We start from the raw sequence: 18,950 nt of genomic DNA, 5'->3' as shown, positions 1-18,950 counted from the left end.
GTGCTTCAACTCTGCTTTTTGTGACCATTGTTTTCCCTGAATGACTGTTCACAGAAGGGGTGCAGCATGTAAAAAAGGAGGTTGCAAATGGAAAAGGGAAGCTGCATATAGTGAGCAAGTTACACATGGAAGAGAGTGGTTACTGCACACAGACTTTACACCTGGAAGAGAGAGCAGCAGATGAAATGGGAAGGCTGCTGCTGCACATGGAAGGGGAGCATCAAGAGAGTTAGCCTAAGGGCACAAAAAGTATGGCCTTGACTGCCCATAACAAAACACTGACCCGGTTGCACCTAAAAACCTAAAGACAGTACCTGAAGAGATGTAGCATGCAGCATCAATTGCTTCTCAGCCTTTTGGCTAAGATCAAGTGTAGTATCTGTTCTTATCAGTCTCAGAGAGGCATGTTACTGGGACCAGTGGCGTAGCTAAGGAGTTGTGGGCCCCGATGCAAGTTTTACAATGGGGCCCCCCAAGAGCTCTATACATAGCAATTGATATGGAGCACCAAAACCTGCCAATGGCAACTACAGTGTCAGAGGTGCAAGAAGTAGATGGGGAACAGTTTGTTAATGATTACCACTATTCAAAGTATCTATTGAAGTGATTATTATAAGCACAGGATCAATAGAGAGCTAATACTGTAGTTGAGGGGGGGCCCTTCGGGGCCCCTCTGGCCCAAGGGCCCCGATGCAGTGGCTACCTCTGAAACCCCTATTGCTACGACCCTGACTGGGACCCCTGGCCTGATCTACCCAGGGGAGGACACCTTGAATAAGCGATTGAGGGGGAGGCGAACCTCCGATTTTCTAGTAAAGGTGTCCGTTCTCGGTTCATAATTCCCCAGAGGCTGACTGAATGGATCTACCATCATTGAGGCTGAAGGGCTGAGGGCTTTGCTTAGGTGTACTGCCCCTGGAAGTGACGCTCCAGGAGTACCTGAAAAGCCTGGGGCCTGGAAAACCCCATGGCGGAGTAAGGTACTACGGTCTTCTGTACTGCCCGTATGCATAGCCAACTAACACAGCTCCCCGGCCTTTTGGCTAGGAAGAGTGCAGAATTTTTATAACACCGGCCGCAAGGTCGGGGTCAGCTTGCTGGCACTGGGGACTTGTCCCCTGGGGACTTTTTTAAGGGAGTGGTGCTTCGCTTTTCCCTTCCACATTGCTGCACTGCCTCACTGAAGGGCACGCACCCTGTACTCCTAATGGTCTGAACAGCCTTACTCCTGCTGCATACTGGTGCCAGTTTGTCCTCTTTTACCTTCAAGATACTATCAATGTCTGTCTTTCTTTCTTCGGGTTAGTAAGTCTGTTTCATATCTCTTTAAAAAAAACTTGTGTGTGACTCTGATAAACATACAGCAGAGGAAAAACTAGTTCAGCAGGTTAACCCCCTTGGCGGTATGAAAAATACCGCCAGGGGGCAGCGCAGCAGTTTTTATTTTATTTTTTTAAATCATGTAGCGAGCCCAGGGCTCGCTACATGATAGCCGCTGCTCAGCGGCATCCCCCCAGCCCCGCCGATCGCCTCCGGCGATAGGCGATCAGGAAATCCCGTTCAAAGAACAGGATTTCCTGGAGGGCTTCCCCCGTCACCATGGCGACGGGGCGGGATGACGTCACCGACGTCAGCGACGTCGGGACGTCATTGGGAGACCCGATCCACCCCTTGGCGCTGCCTGGCACTGATTGGCCAGGCAGCGCAGGGGTCTGGGGGGGGGAGCCGCGCGCCGCACCGGATAGCGGCGATCGGGCGCGCAGCGGCGGCGATCGGGGTGCTGGCGCAGCTAGCAAAGTGCTAGCTGCGTCCAGCAAAAAAAAAATTATGAAAATCGGCCCAGCAGGGCCTGAGCGGCACCCTCCGGCGGCTTACCCCGTGTCCAGCACGGGGTTACCGCTAAGGAGGTTAACATTACTCTGTATGGAAGCTTAAAGAGAACCAGAGACGAAGCACCCTCATGTATTTTATTACATTTATCAGTGGGAACATGACAGTAAACACCTACCCTGCTTTTAGTTTTATTCTTCTCAGTCTAATCTATCTGTTATCAACTGTGATAAGAATCCACCGACTATTCAGTCGAGGTTTGACCTGGAATCATTATAGCTGAGTCACTCTTCTGTGGAGTCTTTTCAAGCCCAAGCCTTCCATCTCCTGGATCAGATTTCCTGCTTTACATACTGAGAGCTGTGATGACATGGGAGGGGCTGCTGCTGCAGGAAAAATCTCTGTCTAACAGACAAGTGTGGCTGTGTGATCTGTGTGCTCTGTCTGTGCAGCCAGTCATCATTATTATCTACTGTATGCAGTTTCATTACTATGAGAGACACTTCCTACAGGCAGCCACACAGCATACCAGAATATGAAGTTGAAAGCACACAGATGAAAGCCTACAGCAGCCCTGCTTGTCTATAGTCTCATATAGCCTAGACAGCACATCCAGAACACCTCATAACCTGGTAGCAAAAGGAATATGAGCCGGCGGCCATATTGGATATTTCCTGGAGGAATAATGGATAAAAAACACTCAAAAAGGCACACCAGAGTGGCAAAATTATCGGGTAGAGCATTTATTCTTTACAAGCTATCAACTGATATGTTTATTTTGTGTGAATGGTTCATCTCTGGTTCCCTTTAATAAACCAAGACCAGCAGCAGATGCTAGCGAGATGGTTAAATCTTGAAACCTAAATTGCTGACCTTTGAAGTAAAGATGTCTAAAAATTCAGGAGATCAAGTAGTTGATCTCATCAGTTTATCTTAATAGTAAAGCTGAATAATGATGCTATAAGGGTGAAATGTTGCTGTTACACAGCTGAATCTTGTTAGCAGAGTTAATCCTCACTAGCAATTGAATTGTCTAAGACTGACAATGGTTTGTCTTGTAAACCGCATAAATTACCAATATTCAGTTTATCAGTGCTGCCAGTCCTGACATTTCAGGTAAGGAGAGCAATAACAAGCTGAACCAATGCCAAATCAAGATGATTCACACGGCTGTCCCAAACTGTTCCTGCCCTAAGACACATTGGGGTTGATTCACTAAAGCGTGATAACTGCTATCACTGCAGTTATCACGCGATCTGCCGCACGCGGCGGGTTTGCGCGAGCAAAACATTACTTCGCGTGATAAACGAATGTTTGCGTGCGATCATAGGCGTGAAACAAGCATGTTTATCATGCAGAGTAATGTTTTGCGCACGCCAACTGCCGTGCGCGGCAGATCATGTGATAACTGCTGTGATAGCAGTTATCACGCTTTAGTGAATCAACCCCATTATGTGCCATACCACATTATGGGGTTGATTCATTAATAGATATCACGCTGTTTAGCGTGAGGTAAATTGTAGAGCATGAGATAAATGTAACGCTTGCACGCTACGTGCCCCGCCGGCGGCGTATCATGCACTCTAAGGTGCGCCCGCTCATTGTGAATTAATTACTTAAAGAATACCTGAACTGAAAATTAAAAGTCAAAAAAAGGAAACACAAGTCATACTTACCTTCCATGTAATCTATTTCTCAGTGACTTTCTCCTCTCCCGCGTCCTGTTTGTTCACTGTGATCAAGGGAATTTTCCGTCCTCCATTTTGAAAATGGCCATTACCCATAACAGCTTTCTGATCAGCACACAGTTAAACTGTAACTTCGCCCACTTGAGCCATAGGGAAACATGGACATTACCTGGTACATCAGTTTTCCTCTCAGCTGTAACTGACAGCAACTGATATTTTATTGACAGCAACTGATATATTTCAGATCTGACAAAATATTGTCAGAACTGGAAGGGATTATTGGCAGGAGAAAATGGTGAGCTTCTGAAAGGAACTGATGGCAAGCTAACTATGTAATGTTCATTTGAAGTTACCTTATGTGTTTATTTTAAATATTTTTACTCAGTACAGGTTCTCTTTAAGGACCATGGTGATTAAAATCTTCGCCCTGTTTTGGTGGGCTCCTGACTGGCAGGGCGTAGATATCAATCACCGCCACAGTGCGCGTCCGCCGTTTCCGTCGCTCCCCGCCGATCGCGCCGCTCAAACCTAACGTCTCTCGCTGCAGCTCACGGCTCTGCCTGTCTCTATGACGGCAGAGCCATGTGAGCCAGTCAGGAGCCGATTTCATTGGCTCCTGGCCGTGTCTATCAATGTAAGCCACTCCCATTAGCTTACATTGATAGACACGGTCAGGAGCCAATGAAAGCGGCTCCTGACCGGCTCACATGACTCTGCCGTCATAGAGATGGCAAAGTGGATGTCAGGAGGATTGCGGCGGTGATGGCGATTGCGGCGGGTATGCGGGCGATTCGTCGGTATTCCGTCGTTATTTTACCAGCGGTCTCTGGTCCTTAAGGGGGCAGAGACCGCTGGTACTTAAGTGTTTAAGCAAGCTAGTCCAGTGCCACGACCATGATACTTGACTAGCGTGGCCGCTACTACGTTACATTATGTAGTAGCAGTTGCACTAGCTAAGTATTGCTGTAGCGATGCAACTTAAGAGCGCACGCTACAGTGCCTGCGCCTGCAACTTAAGAGCGCACGCTGCAATGCAACTTAAGAGCGCACGCTACAGTGCCTGCGCCTGCAACTTAAGAGCGCACACTGCGATGCAACTTAAGAGCGCACGCTACAGTGCCTGCGCCTGCAACTTAAGAGTGCACGCTGCAATGCAACTTAAGAGCGCACGCTACAGTGCCTGCGCCTGCAACTTAAGAGTGCACGCTGCAATGCAACTTAAGAGCGCACGGTACAGTGCCTGCGGCATGCGTAGCAGGCAAGCATTACATTTACCTCATGCTTTACAATTTACCTTGCACTGAACAGTGCAATATACATTAATAAATCAACCCATATGTATATTTTATTCTGTTTTGTGTTGACCCATGAAGGCTTCTGGACCACAGGCTTACACCTTCCTAGTGACTAGGCTATTTTTTACAATGTAGTGCTCTGCAGCTTTAATTGCTTGCTGCAGAGCCATGTCACTTACAACGCAAGTGAATCCCCCCCCCCCCGTCTTTTCTGCCCACCAACAGAGCTTTCTGTTGGTGGGCTCTGGTCACTGATGTAATATTTGTTTGTTTTTTTTATTTTCTATTTTTTATGAATTTGTCTTTTTAATTTATTTTTTAACTACTCTCCTCCCTCCCCCTGACAGCCAATCAGGGTGAGCCTCTCTCATAGGCATCAGCCTATGAGAGGGGACAGGCGAGTGACACGGCTGTCCCCAGTGCAGCACTGCAGTAGATGTACAATGTAAATAGATGGCTGTTTCACGGTCTGCTAGCAGCAGTCGCCGCTGGTAGACTGATGACGGAACGGATGCACGCACATCAGCGCACGCAATCCCCTGCCTTTTGGCGCTGGGGCTGCCACTTTCCCGGCGCCTATCGGCATTTAGGCAGCTGGGAAGGGGTTAAAGCGGTCCTGAACTCAAGACACCTCTCTGCTCTTAAAGATACGCAAGAGCATAATAACCTTTCAACAAAAAAACATTTCTTTGTTACACCTTATACAAATCCTAAAATACATTTACACTGTTTCTACTTTATGATTCATGGAAGCAGACATATTGTTAACCTCCTGTGCTTTCAAATGGCCTTATCTGCCATCTCTGCCATAAGCAGTCATGTGACACAGGGGAAAGATCAGATTACAACATGTGATTAGACATAAATGAGGCGGAACAGGCCAAACTCTCTAAATACATACAAGGTGCATTTCACAATACATTTCTTCAGTCCTGTGCAAGAGTTCAGATCCACTGTCCAAATGTCTTTTAAACTGCCAGCAAGAAATGAAAATACTCAAAATAATTTTGATAGTAATTTTCAAAACTTTTTGGTCCTTTTCCAGTTATAAACTGTTGAAAAGTTATTTTAAATAAAGGATTAAAATGATCTCCTAGGAGAAATCTCAGGAGAATAAGTTAATTGCATATATGCCACTGTGTTCAATGCAGCAGACTGTTAATGCAAGAGCTGTCGACAAGGGTTTGTCAACAGTTTTCAGAGTGGGACAGTGAAGGAGGACAGGGAAGCCACAGGATTATCCCTCTATGGAGGTGAGTAACCACTTGGGGCACTTTTTTCCAGACAGGTACACTTTAAAGGACAACTGAACTGAGAGGGATATATAGTCTGCCATATTTATTTATTTTTTAACAATTAATTTGCCTGGCTATCCTGCTGATCCTCTGCCTCTAGAGCCTCATACACATGCTTAAAGGGATACTGTAGTGTAGGGGGTCGGGGGAAAATGAGTTGAACTTACCCCGGGCTTCTAATGGTCCCCCACAGACATCCTGTGCCCACGCAGCCACTCACTGATGCTCCGGCCCCGCCTCCTGTTCACTTCTGGAATTTCAGACTTTAAAGTCTGAAAACCACTGCGCCTGCGTTGCCGTGTCCCCGATCCCGCTGATGTCACCAGGAGCGTACTACGCAGGCCTAGTAGGGTCTGTGTCTGCGCAGTACGCTCCTGGTGACATCAGCGGGAGCGAGGACACGGCAACACAGGCACAGTGGTTTTCAGACTTTAAAGTCTGAAATTCTAGAAGTGAACCGGAGGCGGGGCCGGAGCATCGGTGAGTGGCTGTGCGGGCACAGGATGTCTGCGGGGGACCATTAGAAGCCCCAGGTAAGTTCAACTCATTTTCCCCCGACCCCCCTACAGTATCCCTTTAACAGCGGTCTTTTATGCAGCACAATTATCAAACAACTTTTGTTGTGAAACAAGTTGAAACAACCCAAAAAAGTTGTTTGCTATTGTTCACACAGCTGATAAGACGTCAATGCAACTGTTGGAGAAAACCCATAGGAGAAAACCCTGGGGCCATATGCAATTCCCCTTTTTCACCTAAGTTTTCTTCTAGGAGATAATTTTTCATCTTTAATTTAAAATAACTTTCCAGCACTCTTCAACTAAAGAACTAACAAAAAGCATATGAAAAAAAGTACTATCAAAATTATTTTTGAGTATTTTCTTGCTTTCTGGCGGCTTAAAATGCATTTTATTAACAAGTTTAAAAACCTCAGTATATCAATTTCTAGAACACAAGATGACTAATGTTTTACTGGTAATATATTTCTGTTTCATGTTTTACCTCAGAATGTGATCCTACACTGTGCCCTCCTCCACCAACCTGTCAGATGGGATACAAGACTATTTTAGGAACTGCAACAGAGGGTTGTTGTGTTACTGTTGACTGCAGTAAGTTATAGTTTATTAAAGTTTTATTTGAATATGGAAAATAATAAAAAGCAAATGAAAATTAAAATAGACATTTTTTTTTGCTATATTAATAATAAAGCAAGGCAGTAATTTACTATTCATAGTAATAGTAAACCTGTACACAGATTTTACTTTGCTTTGGTGTTGCAAATGTCAGTGCTATGTCATTGCATGCCAATAGTAAATGAATATATAGGGCCTGATTCTCTATTCTGTGCTAACCTAGTTAGCATGCCTAAAGGCTTTGGGCGTGCTAACTAGGGTGCTAAGTAGTTTGCACGCAGAAAGGTGAATCAGGCCGCGCGCAAAGTCCGGTGCACGCGAAACGTTGCATCGTGGTAATTAGCGCTAATTAGCGCGCCCTAAGCATCGTTTGGCGGGATAAGGGGCTTTTCGCAAGTGTGCTAACAGTTAGCCCTGCTTTGTGAATCAAGCCCTAAATCTGGAAGTTAAGTAAGTAGACTATCCAAGTGTTAGCTTTATTTTATCAAACAAGGGATGACCACTAACAATCCTCTGCTTAGATTAATTAGCTAACGGCAGGCTACTTGGACATAACTGCTGCTGTTTGATTCAGCATAATCCTACTGCTGGTTTTGCTTTGTTTGCCCTCTGACCAAGAAATGACATGCATATTGATTAATAGTAAGGTTATTGTAGCTGCGAGAGACAGAATAACAACAAAAAGACCCTCAAACCCCAGTGTTCCAAAGTCAAACATTGATATGCATTGTAATGAGTGAAATAAGCATTTGTATTCCTGTCAAAAGATGACTTAATACTTGGTGGCAAAACCCTTGTTGGCAATCGCAGAGGTCAGATGTTTCTTGTAGGTTTTGAGGCTGATGTTTGGCAACTCAGCTACTTCCGCAGATTCTGCATGGGATTAAGGTCTGGAGATGGGCTAGGCCACTCTAAGACCTTAAGCCACTGCTTTGTTGTCTTGGCCGTGTGTTTTAGTCATTGTAATGCTGGAATACCAACCCATGTTTCATGCTGAGGGAATGAGGTGTTAACCCAAGATTTGATGGTACGTGCTCCTTTCCATTGTCCCTTTGATGCAACAAAGGTATCCTGTCCCCTTAGCAGGACACGCCCCGACCCCCCCCCCCCCCCCCAAAAAAAAAAAAAACATTACCTCCTCCATGTTTGGGATACGTGTTCCCTGAACAGGGCTAGGCCCCTAGCGCACTAAAACATAACTTTTATTAGTTCTATTAAAATCAGGTATATCAAAGGTACAGCATTTATAAAACAAAAAACAGCTGCATTGGTGTTTAACACTATTGTGTCACATATGTATCATATCACTGGGATGGATCACTTTCAGGCAGATAAAGATTGTACATCTATGTGCATGTGTCGTGGAGAGGAAAGGGATCTCCTCTCCAGCACCTATGCACAGCTAGTACATGCACAAATAGGACCTGCTGATCACACCCTCTTGCACCAAACACAGGTCTAACGGACAGAAGGGGATCACACCATGCAAACAGTGTACAAAAGCCGAAACATGTTGAGTTATTTTACAAAATAACTATGTAAAATAACTTGACATGTTTCGGCTAAATGCCTTCGCCCGGAGTGAATACATATATACAGTGCTGTGCATCAAACATATACAGTGCCCCTGCCCCACATAACTGTCAGCATATTTAGCCCCTATCAGAGCTGAATGCTGTCCTTAACTCACAGTCTTATATACTGAGCATTTCCTCTGATCGGTGATCGGACATGTCGGAAATGATCTATCTAACCATCTTGTCAGCTCAAAATCGAGCTGTGTATTCCCAGCATAACACTGCCCCCCCCCCCCACCTACGCCTAACACAAACAGAGCGCCATTTTTCATCTGATTACTCAATGACATCTGTTAGGGCACAACATCTGACAAAGTGGTGGGAGGTGGACAGTCCCAAAGCTGGAGCAGATTGTGTCTTTCATGCACTGCGTACTTACCATGTGCAAATGTGTGTGTGTGTGTGTGTGTATATATATATATATATATATATATATATATATATATATATATATATATACACACAGTGCTGTCCATAATTATTAATACCCCTGGCAAATTTTTACTTAAAGTTCATTCAACCAGGAAGTAATTTTTTGACGGGAAATGGCATAGGTGTCTCCCAAAGGATAATAAGATGACGTACAAGAGGAATTTTTGTAGAAAAAAAAATCTTCAGCTTTTATTTACATTTGAGCAAAAAGTGTCCAGTCCAAAATTATTCATACCCTTCACAAACTGTCATAGTCTGTGGGAAAATCCAAAGTTCTATACCATTCAAAATAGTCCAAGCAGTTCTACAGATCCTAATTACCCTGATTAATTGGGAACAGCTGTTTTAATCAACTCAGCAGGTGAAAAACAGCAGCTATCTGCAGCTGGCTTGTGGACAGTCATGGCTAAGACAAAGGAGCTCAGTGAGGACCTGCGGTTGCGTATTGTGGCTGCTCACAAGTCAGGAAAGGACTACAAGGCCATTTCTAAATGATTTCAAGTTCCAGTGGCTACAGTGCAAAATATTATTCAAAAATACACGATGTTCTGCACTGTGGAAAATCTCAGAGGATGTGGTCGGAAGCCAAAAATGACACCTGTGCTGGCCAGGAGGATAGTGAGAGAGGTGAAAAAGAATCCAAGATCACCACCAACGCCATCCTGGTGAATCTAAGCTCTGCTGGTGGCAATGTCTCAAGGCAGACAATCCAATGGACACTGCAAACTGCTGGGTTCCACAGATGCAGACCATGAAGGACGCCACTTCTCCATTTGCAAAGGCACACAAAAGCTTGCTTGGCCTTTGCAAATGCTCATCTGGACAAAGTAGAAGACTTCTGGTCTCTGTGTTATGGTCAGATGAAACAAAAATTGAATTTTTTGGTCACATGATTTTTCCTTCATTTGGCGTAAAAAAGGAGAAGCCTTCAACCCAAAGAACACTATCCCCACTGTCAAACATGGTGATCAGAACTTAATGCTTTGGTGGTGTTTTTTAGCCAGTGGACCAGGGAACCTAATCACAGTAAACGGCACCATGAAAAAAGAGCAACACATGAGGATTCTCAACGACAAATTCAGGCAATCTGCAGAGAAACTTAGCCTTGGGCACAAGGGGACATTTCAGCATGACAATGACCCTACACATACAGCAAAAGTGGTGAATTTGCTGGTTCCGAGACACCTATATAATTTCCTGTCAAACAAATTCTTGCTGGTTGTTTTTTTGCCTAATTAGGTCATGCAGAGTGGGTGGAGGTCATGCATGACCTCCACCCACTCTGCAGAGACACGATTCTCCAATGGCAGAAACAAGTATTACTTTAAGTGGCTGCTGAAAGGTTACCCATATTTTTCACTTTGGTATGCTGATTCATAAAAATGTTCAGAGGTGTAATTGAAGTTCGGTAATTTACTGCTTCAATAGACAAATCTCCGTGCAGTGAGGGCATTACAATGCATCCCGACATCCCCTTAGATGTGCAAGTTTTACTATAAAGCTTGTTATACTGCCTCTGCTCGGCTCTGAATCTGTCTATTAGTCTCTCTTAACATTTTATTTAATTACCACAGATTAAATGAACTTCTGGTAGATGTTACACATGCCCTGCTGTGAAGATAAACAGCTAGTATAGGGAAAGCATCTATCAGGAACTGAAGAGGTTAAAGGGACCCTGAGCAGTGTCGAAAAAATGGCGCATGCTGCGTAGACCTGTCACGCCAGCCAGCGTGATAACACAAAGCGTCCAGCGTGATGAGGAACCAAGAAGAGCGGGCCTGGGCGGAGGCATTCGGAGAGGAGCCAGGAGGACGCCGGGGGACCTCGCCGCCTATGGTGGGCTGGAAAAAGCCCCAGGTATGTGTAATCTTTTAATTTTTGGCACTGCTCGGGGTCCCTTTAAACACTGCTGAAGGGCTGCAAGGGAAATTTTATTTGTTCCTTTCTCTCTGCTTACTATGTGGGTGGTAGAAACTTTTGTTCCACCCGCGAAGCCTGCGCTTCCTATCAGCAGGACCTGAAGCAGACAGGAGCTATTTCTATTGGCTCTGCTCCTGTCAGTCACAGCTTATCCCCTCTGCTTGTGGCTTTCACAGTGTTACCGCTCTCCTATCACTCTCCTATCGACAGCCCAGAGCAGCCGGTAATTTTTTGGCTTGTTATCGCATGTTCTAAGTTTTATGAATTTACATTAACTGACGCATTTCCCACTCAAGTCGTTAATTTACCTCACTGCTCGGTAATTGTAGCTTTTCACGCGGCAACTGCTTTTATGAATTGACACTTTCCTAAGTGCTTGGTAACGTCAGCTGTTTTTAGCATTACTGAATGCGGTAATGCTTTATGTATCAAGGCCATTGTGTTGTCATCTAACTTTCACTGTGCCCAATGGGCACCAATCTGCATGTATATGTATATATATATATATATATATATATATATATATATATATATATATATTCACTAGTACCTTGGTTTATTATTAGTGCATGTAGATGAATTTTAGACTGTTATACATATAATAGTGATCTTAGCCCGTTTAAAAATGGGCTGTAGTCATCATCGCCACATGCCAGCACGCATACACGCGCGCACACCTGCCCACCCGGCCGGCCTCCTGGAACGTCCTGCTCCTGTCTCAGGCTGTCCGTGCTGCACACTTGCGCAGTAAGTAAAACAAACGGACACACGGACACTGATGACGTAGGGACACCTGCGGTTTTATTATATAGGATATCTAGTACTAATATGAATTACCTGCCCAACACCACCGCCTTCAGTTGTTTTTCAAAGCTGTTTTTCAATTGATCTTATTTTTTGATGGTGGATCCCATCAATAAAAGTTATTTTGTTACACATTACTTTTGCTTTAGTAGTCAGTATTTTTGTAAAACTCTTGTTTTCTATGTTTCTTAGTCCTAGCCATTGGTCACTATACTGTATAGAATTAATTTTTTTAATTTTGGCAACCTCTTTCTGTTCTAGTTGTTTAAAGGATACCAGAGCCCAAATTCATATGAGAAACGGGGCAGCAGGTGTATGGTGAGCTGTCCTGATGCTCCCCCCCCCCCCCCCGATCTCCATCCTGCCCCTCCAATCCTCCTAAATGCCCTTCGGCACCATCTTTCTGGTCGGCCAGGTCGGGCATCACTGCGCCAGCGCTGGCCCAGCTGCGCACATCCTACAGTGCGCAGTTGCATCCAGGAGCACTCTGCGCATGCGTATAATGTCACTACGATGTCATACGCATGCGCAAAGTGCTCATGACTGCTATCACACAAATTTATTTGTTATAAACTTCTCCTTGTAGTGAAGAAAAACATGCGACAAATAAACTGCACGAATAATAAAAATCATATTGTCTCCCTGACAGGACCCATGGATGTATGTCTAGTTAATGGGGCTGTGTACCAGGTGAGAAAAGAGCCATCAACGTTTTTGCTTAGTTTAGACATGTACATTTTAAATGTGAATGAGAATAATAAGTTTTCACGGTCATGTGAGATTTCCCACCCAATGTCCATAAACAAGTATTCAATGTTTCCAGGTTAATATTGTAATTCAAACTAGAGGCCTGCATCGGGTCGGGTACCTGGGGGTTACCGAAATGCGGGTCGGGTGCGTGTACCCGAATTGATTCGAGCTACGGGTGCAGGTTGGGTCACGGGTAGCTCAAGTTGCAGGTCGAGTAGCGACCAGCGGGTGCTGGTCGGGTAGCGGGGTGTGGGTCGGGTTGCAGGTACTTAAAGCAAGCATAAGACAATTCTGTCTCCAATGTACATAACAAATATTCCAGGATTGACTATTTCTTTATCCCTCAAAGAGATCTATCGCTAGTTAAGAAAACCTCTATTGGTCCTAGAATCATATCTGACCATGCACTGATTTTCCTTCTACTCACGATTCCTGATAAAATAAACAAAACATGGTGTTGGAGACTGCGCCCCAATCTGCTATCAGAGAAACGACAATGTCAAACAGTAACAACGGTATTAGACGAGTACTTTCAAATAAATAACGATTCTTAGGCCTCTAAACTCTCTGTTTGGGAGGCCCATAAGACCGTAATAAGAGGCCATTTCATCAGGGTGGGCTCCAAACTCAAAAAGGAGAGAGAGGAGGGGATGTTGAAACTTCTGGAGGTAATTAGTACAGTGGAAAGGTTACACAATCTTTAGCTTTTTCCCTTTTGGAGGAATTAAACAATGCTAGAACTGCTTTAGATAAGTTGATGTACTCTGATGCTAGACTTAAACTCTTGGCATCCAAGAGGATTTTCTACGAGCATGGAAACAAAAGTGGAAAATACCTAGCCAGAGCACTGAGGAAACAGTCTATCCACTCCATATCTCCTGCTTGATTAACAATCAACAAAAAAAGATATACAGAACTGAGGATATTTCAGAGGAATTCCAGAAATATTACGCACCACTATATAATTTGCACGACCCTAACAAAAAGCAGTCTATAGACACTTCCAGAAAAGTGTGCATAAAATGATTGTCTTTCCAAATATACCTCAGGTTTAAAGTTAGAACAAGCAGAAAGGAAGGTCCTAGAATCCCCACTCACTGAAGACAATTTCTTTATTGCAGTAAAGGCCTTGAAACCAGGTAAAGTCCCCGGGCCCAGATGGGCTTACGAGCCAATATTATAAAGCCTTCACTAACAAATTGGTACCAGCCTTTGTTGCGGCTTTTAACGCCATTACTTCTGAGACTAACCCATCACTCCAATTTCTAGAGGCGCACATTGCTGCAATTCCGAAGCCTGAAAAAGATCCTCAGTTTTGCTCTAACTACAGACCAATTTCTCTGCTAAATCTTGATGCAAAAATTTTGGAGAAAATTCTCGCAACTCATCTTCTCCTGTTTGTACCAGGATATGTCAACCCAGATCAAGCTGGCTTTGTCCCTGGCCGTGAGGCTAAGGATAATGTCATGAGAACTATCGACATTATGGCTTTCGTGAAGAAGAGGGGCCTAAAAGCTTTTCTGCTCTCAACAGACGCTGAAAAGGCGTTTGATAGGGTGGCGTGGGACTATACCCAAGCCGTCCTGTCATGCTTAGGTATAGGAGTCCCCATGTGCAGATGGATTGGTCTCTTGTATACTAACCCATCTGCCCGAGTTAAGGTCAATGGGATGTTATCTGACACATTCAAAATTATGAATGGGACGAGGCAGGGATGTCCCCTATCACCCTTGATTTATATACTTACCCTGGAACCCGTTTTTAATGCAGTCAGATCAGATCCTAACATCCAGGGCCTGGAAATTGGGAAGTATCATAATGTCGTTGCGGCATTTGCTGACGACTTACTCTTCTTCTTGCTTAACCCCCTGATTTCTCTTCCAAATTTAATCCACAAATTACGGAGTTTGAACGCATCTCCAATTTAAAAATAAACTTCCACAAGTCACAGGCCCTGAATATATCATTAGATTCCAGACTAGTACATACTTGCAAAAGATCTTTTGCTTTTTAATGGGCGAAGGATTCTCTTAAATATCTGGGCATTAATATTACAAGGGAATTCAAAGGTCTGTTTTTAGCTAACTTTGAGAAAATTGGCAACTCTATAAAATCTGATTTGCAGAGATGGAGCAGTTAAAACCATATTTCATGGATTGGCAGGATGGCTTTAATTAAAATAAATGTACTTCCGAGGTTGCTATACATATGCCAATGCATACCGATAGAACTTCCTTAATATTTCTGAAACATCTACAGACACAGATCAATAAGTATATATGGGGAGGCAAATCACCCAGAATTAAGAGAACTACACTATCAATTCCAAAAGATTTGAGGGGAATGGGTCTGCCAGACCTTCAAAAGTACCATATGGTGTCCCAACTAAGCAGGGTTGTAGAGTGGAACTCCTTTGACACTCCCAAACCTTAAGTAAGCATTGAGCAGGAAACAGCAAGTTGTCCAACTGTGGTATTGGGGTGGATAGACTGTCCTGGTCATAAATTATTGTCATGGCAAAACCCTCTTATGATTGCCTCGGTGAAATGCATATGACGACGCCTACCTATCTTGGGTATGACACAACTTAATGGCCCACTAACACCATTATGCAATAATCCTGCTTTTACGCCTGCGGCGGACATCCCATTCCTCTCCTCCTGGACTAATGATAGAATCCCGAGGGTTAAAGACTTTATTTCACAGGGAAGAGTTACAACTTTGCAAAAAATCTCTTTACTAAGAAAAGACGTATCCCTCTCCACTTGGCAATTCCTCCAAATCAAACAGTTTCTCCAATTCATACTGAAAACTCAGGCATGTACAGCACCATTGACTGAATTTGAAAACTTGATTTTGAGTAATGGCCCACATAGATATTTGATTTCTGCTCTTTACCAGATGTTTTTGGTTTCGACCTCCTCATCTAAACTTAAATATCAGGAATTGTGGGAGAAGGATATTGGTCAGGAAATAGAGGAGAAACCATGGCAAAAAAATCTTCACACTTAATCACAAGGGTTCCCTGAACGTCTGCGTTCAGGAACTTGGTTTTAAAATTCTCTCAAGATGGTATAGGACTCCTCAAATGTTACATAAAATATTTCCATCATTTCCTGATCTCTGTTGGAGACGTGGCTCGTCTGGGGGAGATATTCTTCATACTTTTTGGTCCTGCCCCAAAATCACTCCATTTTGGTCTGAGATCCATCACCTCATAGAAAAGATCTCAGGAAATAAGATTCCCTTCACCCCAAACTGTTTACTACTTCATGATACACATGAATCAGTCAAATCTTATAAGAGATCAATTGTTTGTCATCTTATTAACGCGGCTAGGGCTATGATCCCTTTACATTGGAAATCCTCTTTGACCCCCACTATTAAAGCCTGGCTGAAACGAGTGGATGGTGTCAAAACCATGGAACACATGATACTTCTGTCTCAAGACAGATCAGAACAATATACCATAACATGGTCAGTTTGGAATGAGTTCCAATGTTCGGATGAATACAAACAGCTCTGGGTAGAAGAATTTTCTAGTGAGGTATCTATCCATCTTTCTCTTTCATACCTCAATCTGTCTCTTTTAACTTCCCTTTCCCTAGGTGCTGGCAAGGTTAGAAGGCTTCTAGATAGGAGCACTTGCTTGGGATAGCAACACACTAAATATTGCATAATCTCTCTATTTGGGAAGGCAAACTGCCTAATTCTATCCCTCATTGAACTATGAGCTAATTAAGAAGATTTGTTTCCTGTTCCTGTATTGTGTATACATAATACTACGGTCATATATATGTCCTTTAGATATAATTAAAGACACGCTGTATAGTTTATAATCCCTTTCATTGATCGGTGGGCTAGCGGCCGCGAATTTTCATCCAGTTAGGCTTAAGTGGTTAAATGTGTACTTTAGAAGAAAATGGAAAAAGCGGGATGCGGGTTGGGTGCCGGTATCAAATCCACCAGAAAGCGGGTTTCAGGTCAGGTGTGGGTAGGGGGCTGCGGGTGCAGGTCAGGTGAAGGTCTGAAAAATTCGACCTGTGCAGGCCTCTACCTACACAGGCCTCTACAATATGGATGAGCAAACAAGAATTTAAAATGTGATCTTACAGACAATCGGGCCTTCCTTGCTTACAGAAGGTTTTCACGAACCATGCCTGGTGATTTGCCATGCAGTTGGAGTTTCACTGATCAAACTATGCAAACCTACTGGGCCCCCCTTACTCCCCTGTGTCTCCACATGTCAAATCACAATCTGATCGGTATCTTGTAGTAGCAGGTTGGTAGTGATATGTCTATTGTAGTGGCCAGCAGGTGTGGGGAGTGGGGCCTCTTGGTGTAGCAGGCTTCTTTCCACTTGCCATTTTAGACTCTCAAGGGGGTGGAGCCACATGCAGGGGTGGGGCAATAAGATGACAGGGCAGAGCAACAATGCATTGTAGACTTCCCTCCTGCATTGCTGCGAGTCCTCCAGTCATGCAGCTGGCATCAACAACGTTTCACCACACAGCTTATGTGGTTTAAGGAGGCCACGCCAGCAGGGGCCTATGTGGAACTGCCGCTGTTTGGGCCCAAGACTTTCTTCGTGCCCCATACAGCAGTACCTCTTTTACTGCCCTGAAGGTGGCCCTGCCTGCACAGATACTGCTGATGCCAGTGGTACTGCTCAAACACCTACACATTACATTTTGTTCCTACATCCACTATAATATCTATATTTTTTAATACAGAGTTAAATGAAATAATTAAAAATATTCCTTATCTAAGCTTTTGAGACCTAAAACTAAATATTTACTTGTTATTTTTTGACCTTAACAGGTTGGCCAAGTTATTGCAACAAATGATTCTCTTTGCATGACCTGCACATGCTCCAATATCAAGAACCCTAAAACTGGTTTTAATGAATATTATTGTGTAGACATACCTTGCAGTCCTGCTGCATGTTCACTGGTAAGTAGAGTATATAGCTAGAGGCAAAATCAGGCACACTTATATTTCCTTTTTATTAACAAAATACAAGAAGTGGATACATTTGTATATGATGTGCATGTTTCCTTCTGCCGCTGTAGGCTGCATTGAGCCTTGCCCTCACTGATATCTCCCTAGATTAGTCAAAAGTGAAATGCCTACATTGCCTAATTTTGTGTTATCAGAATTTGATGAAAATAAGACACATTTTCATATCATATTAATGCGTTTTTAAACTGTTAATGCAAGCAAACTGCACTGAAAAACGCAGGAGGCCATTTTTGTCTCTATTTTTCACTGATGCACAGATATTTTACACCGATGGACCACTGCACATAGTTTTGTCACCAAATTGCAGAGGGTGGGGGTTGGGAACACTTGTGGGCATTTGTGCCTGATGAATAAAATAAAAAGGGACAAGTTTTGCCTTGGCTCATAATAACATTTTTGTCTGACGGTTTTGAATTTGGTATTTTGTTTAGCTCATTATGATTAGAAATATGAGTTGTGTTTTTTCCCAAATCAGTTGGTGATAGTTTTACATTTTTAGTGAGAGTATTGTGTTTAAATGGGCAGAGACAGAAGAAAGTAAACCATGCCGGCCCCTTCTAGGAAGTAACAAATTAAAAACAGTGTGTAGCAAGCACTGTTGGAAGGAAATTTGGATAAATTGTCCGATGTGCTATGACCCAGGCAATCTTGCACCTACGAGTGTCTTTAATGCATAATCCACAACCGAGTCAGCACCATCTTCTTGTGTAAATAGCTCTTTTATTCAATCACTAAAAACATGATGTGATCTGTAATCAGCGTTCATCAAGCCTTACAGCGGGACATCAGCTCATAGACTAGACTCTGCGATCGCTGATTGGTTGAGCAATCTGATCCCTGATTGGCTGCTGGTTGATGTTATTGTACGTAATCAGGTAGACTGGTTTAGTCTATGAGCTGATGTCACGCTGTAAGGCTTGATAAAGGGCACACTGCCCGAAACAGCAGAGCTGTCGCTGATTACAGATCACATTAGGTTTTTACTGATTGAATAAAAGAGCTATTTACACAAGAAGATGGCGCTGACTCAATTGTGGATTAGAAATGAACAAACATGCTTTTTATCCAACCTGGGTGATGAGGTATAGGCTTTTTATATAGTGGGGCATTGGCCATGTGATATAATGGAGGTATTGTAGCTCAGAAAGTCGCACTGCAATGGTAACTCTGTCACATTTACAGTGCATCCAAAAAAGTGCGGTATCCC

General features: G+C 43.7%; 1 protein-coding gene and 1 pseudogene across 1 annotated transcript in view; both read left to right on the top strand.

Annotated features, from left to right (window-relative positions):
- Positions 1-18,950, top strand: part of LOC137537713 (intestinal mucin-like protein) — a 280,540-nt gene that overhangs the window by 201,388 nt on the left and 60,202 nt on the right. The window contains exons 7-9 of the mRNA XM_068259654.1: positions 7,113-7,214; positions 12,621-12,661; positions 17,543-17,674. Of these exons, the coding sequence (XP_068115755.1) occupies positions 7,113-7,214; positions 12,621-12,661; positions 17,543-17,674 (275 nt within the window). The remainder of the gene's footprint in view (positions 1-7,112; positions 7,215-12,620; positions 12,662-17,542; positions 17,675-18,950) is intronic.
- Positions 341-517, top strand: LOC137539336 (U2 spliceosomal RNA; annotated as a pseudogene).

Source organism: Hyperolius riggenbachi, chromosome 11, assembly GCF_040937935.1.
Source record: "Hyperolius riggenbachi isolate aHypRig1 chromosome 11, aHypRig1.pri, whole genome shotgun sequence".
Taxonomy (NCBI): Eukaryota; Metazoa; Chordata; class Amphibia; order Anura; family Hyperoliidae; genus Hyperolius; species Hyperolius riggenbachi.
Note: the sequence above shows the minus strand (reverse complement) of the source record. Positions and strands in the feature narration are given on the sequence as shown.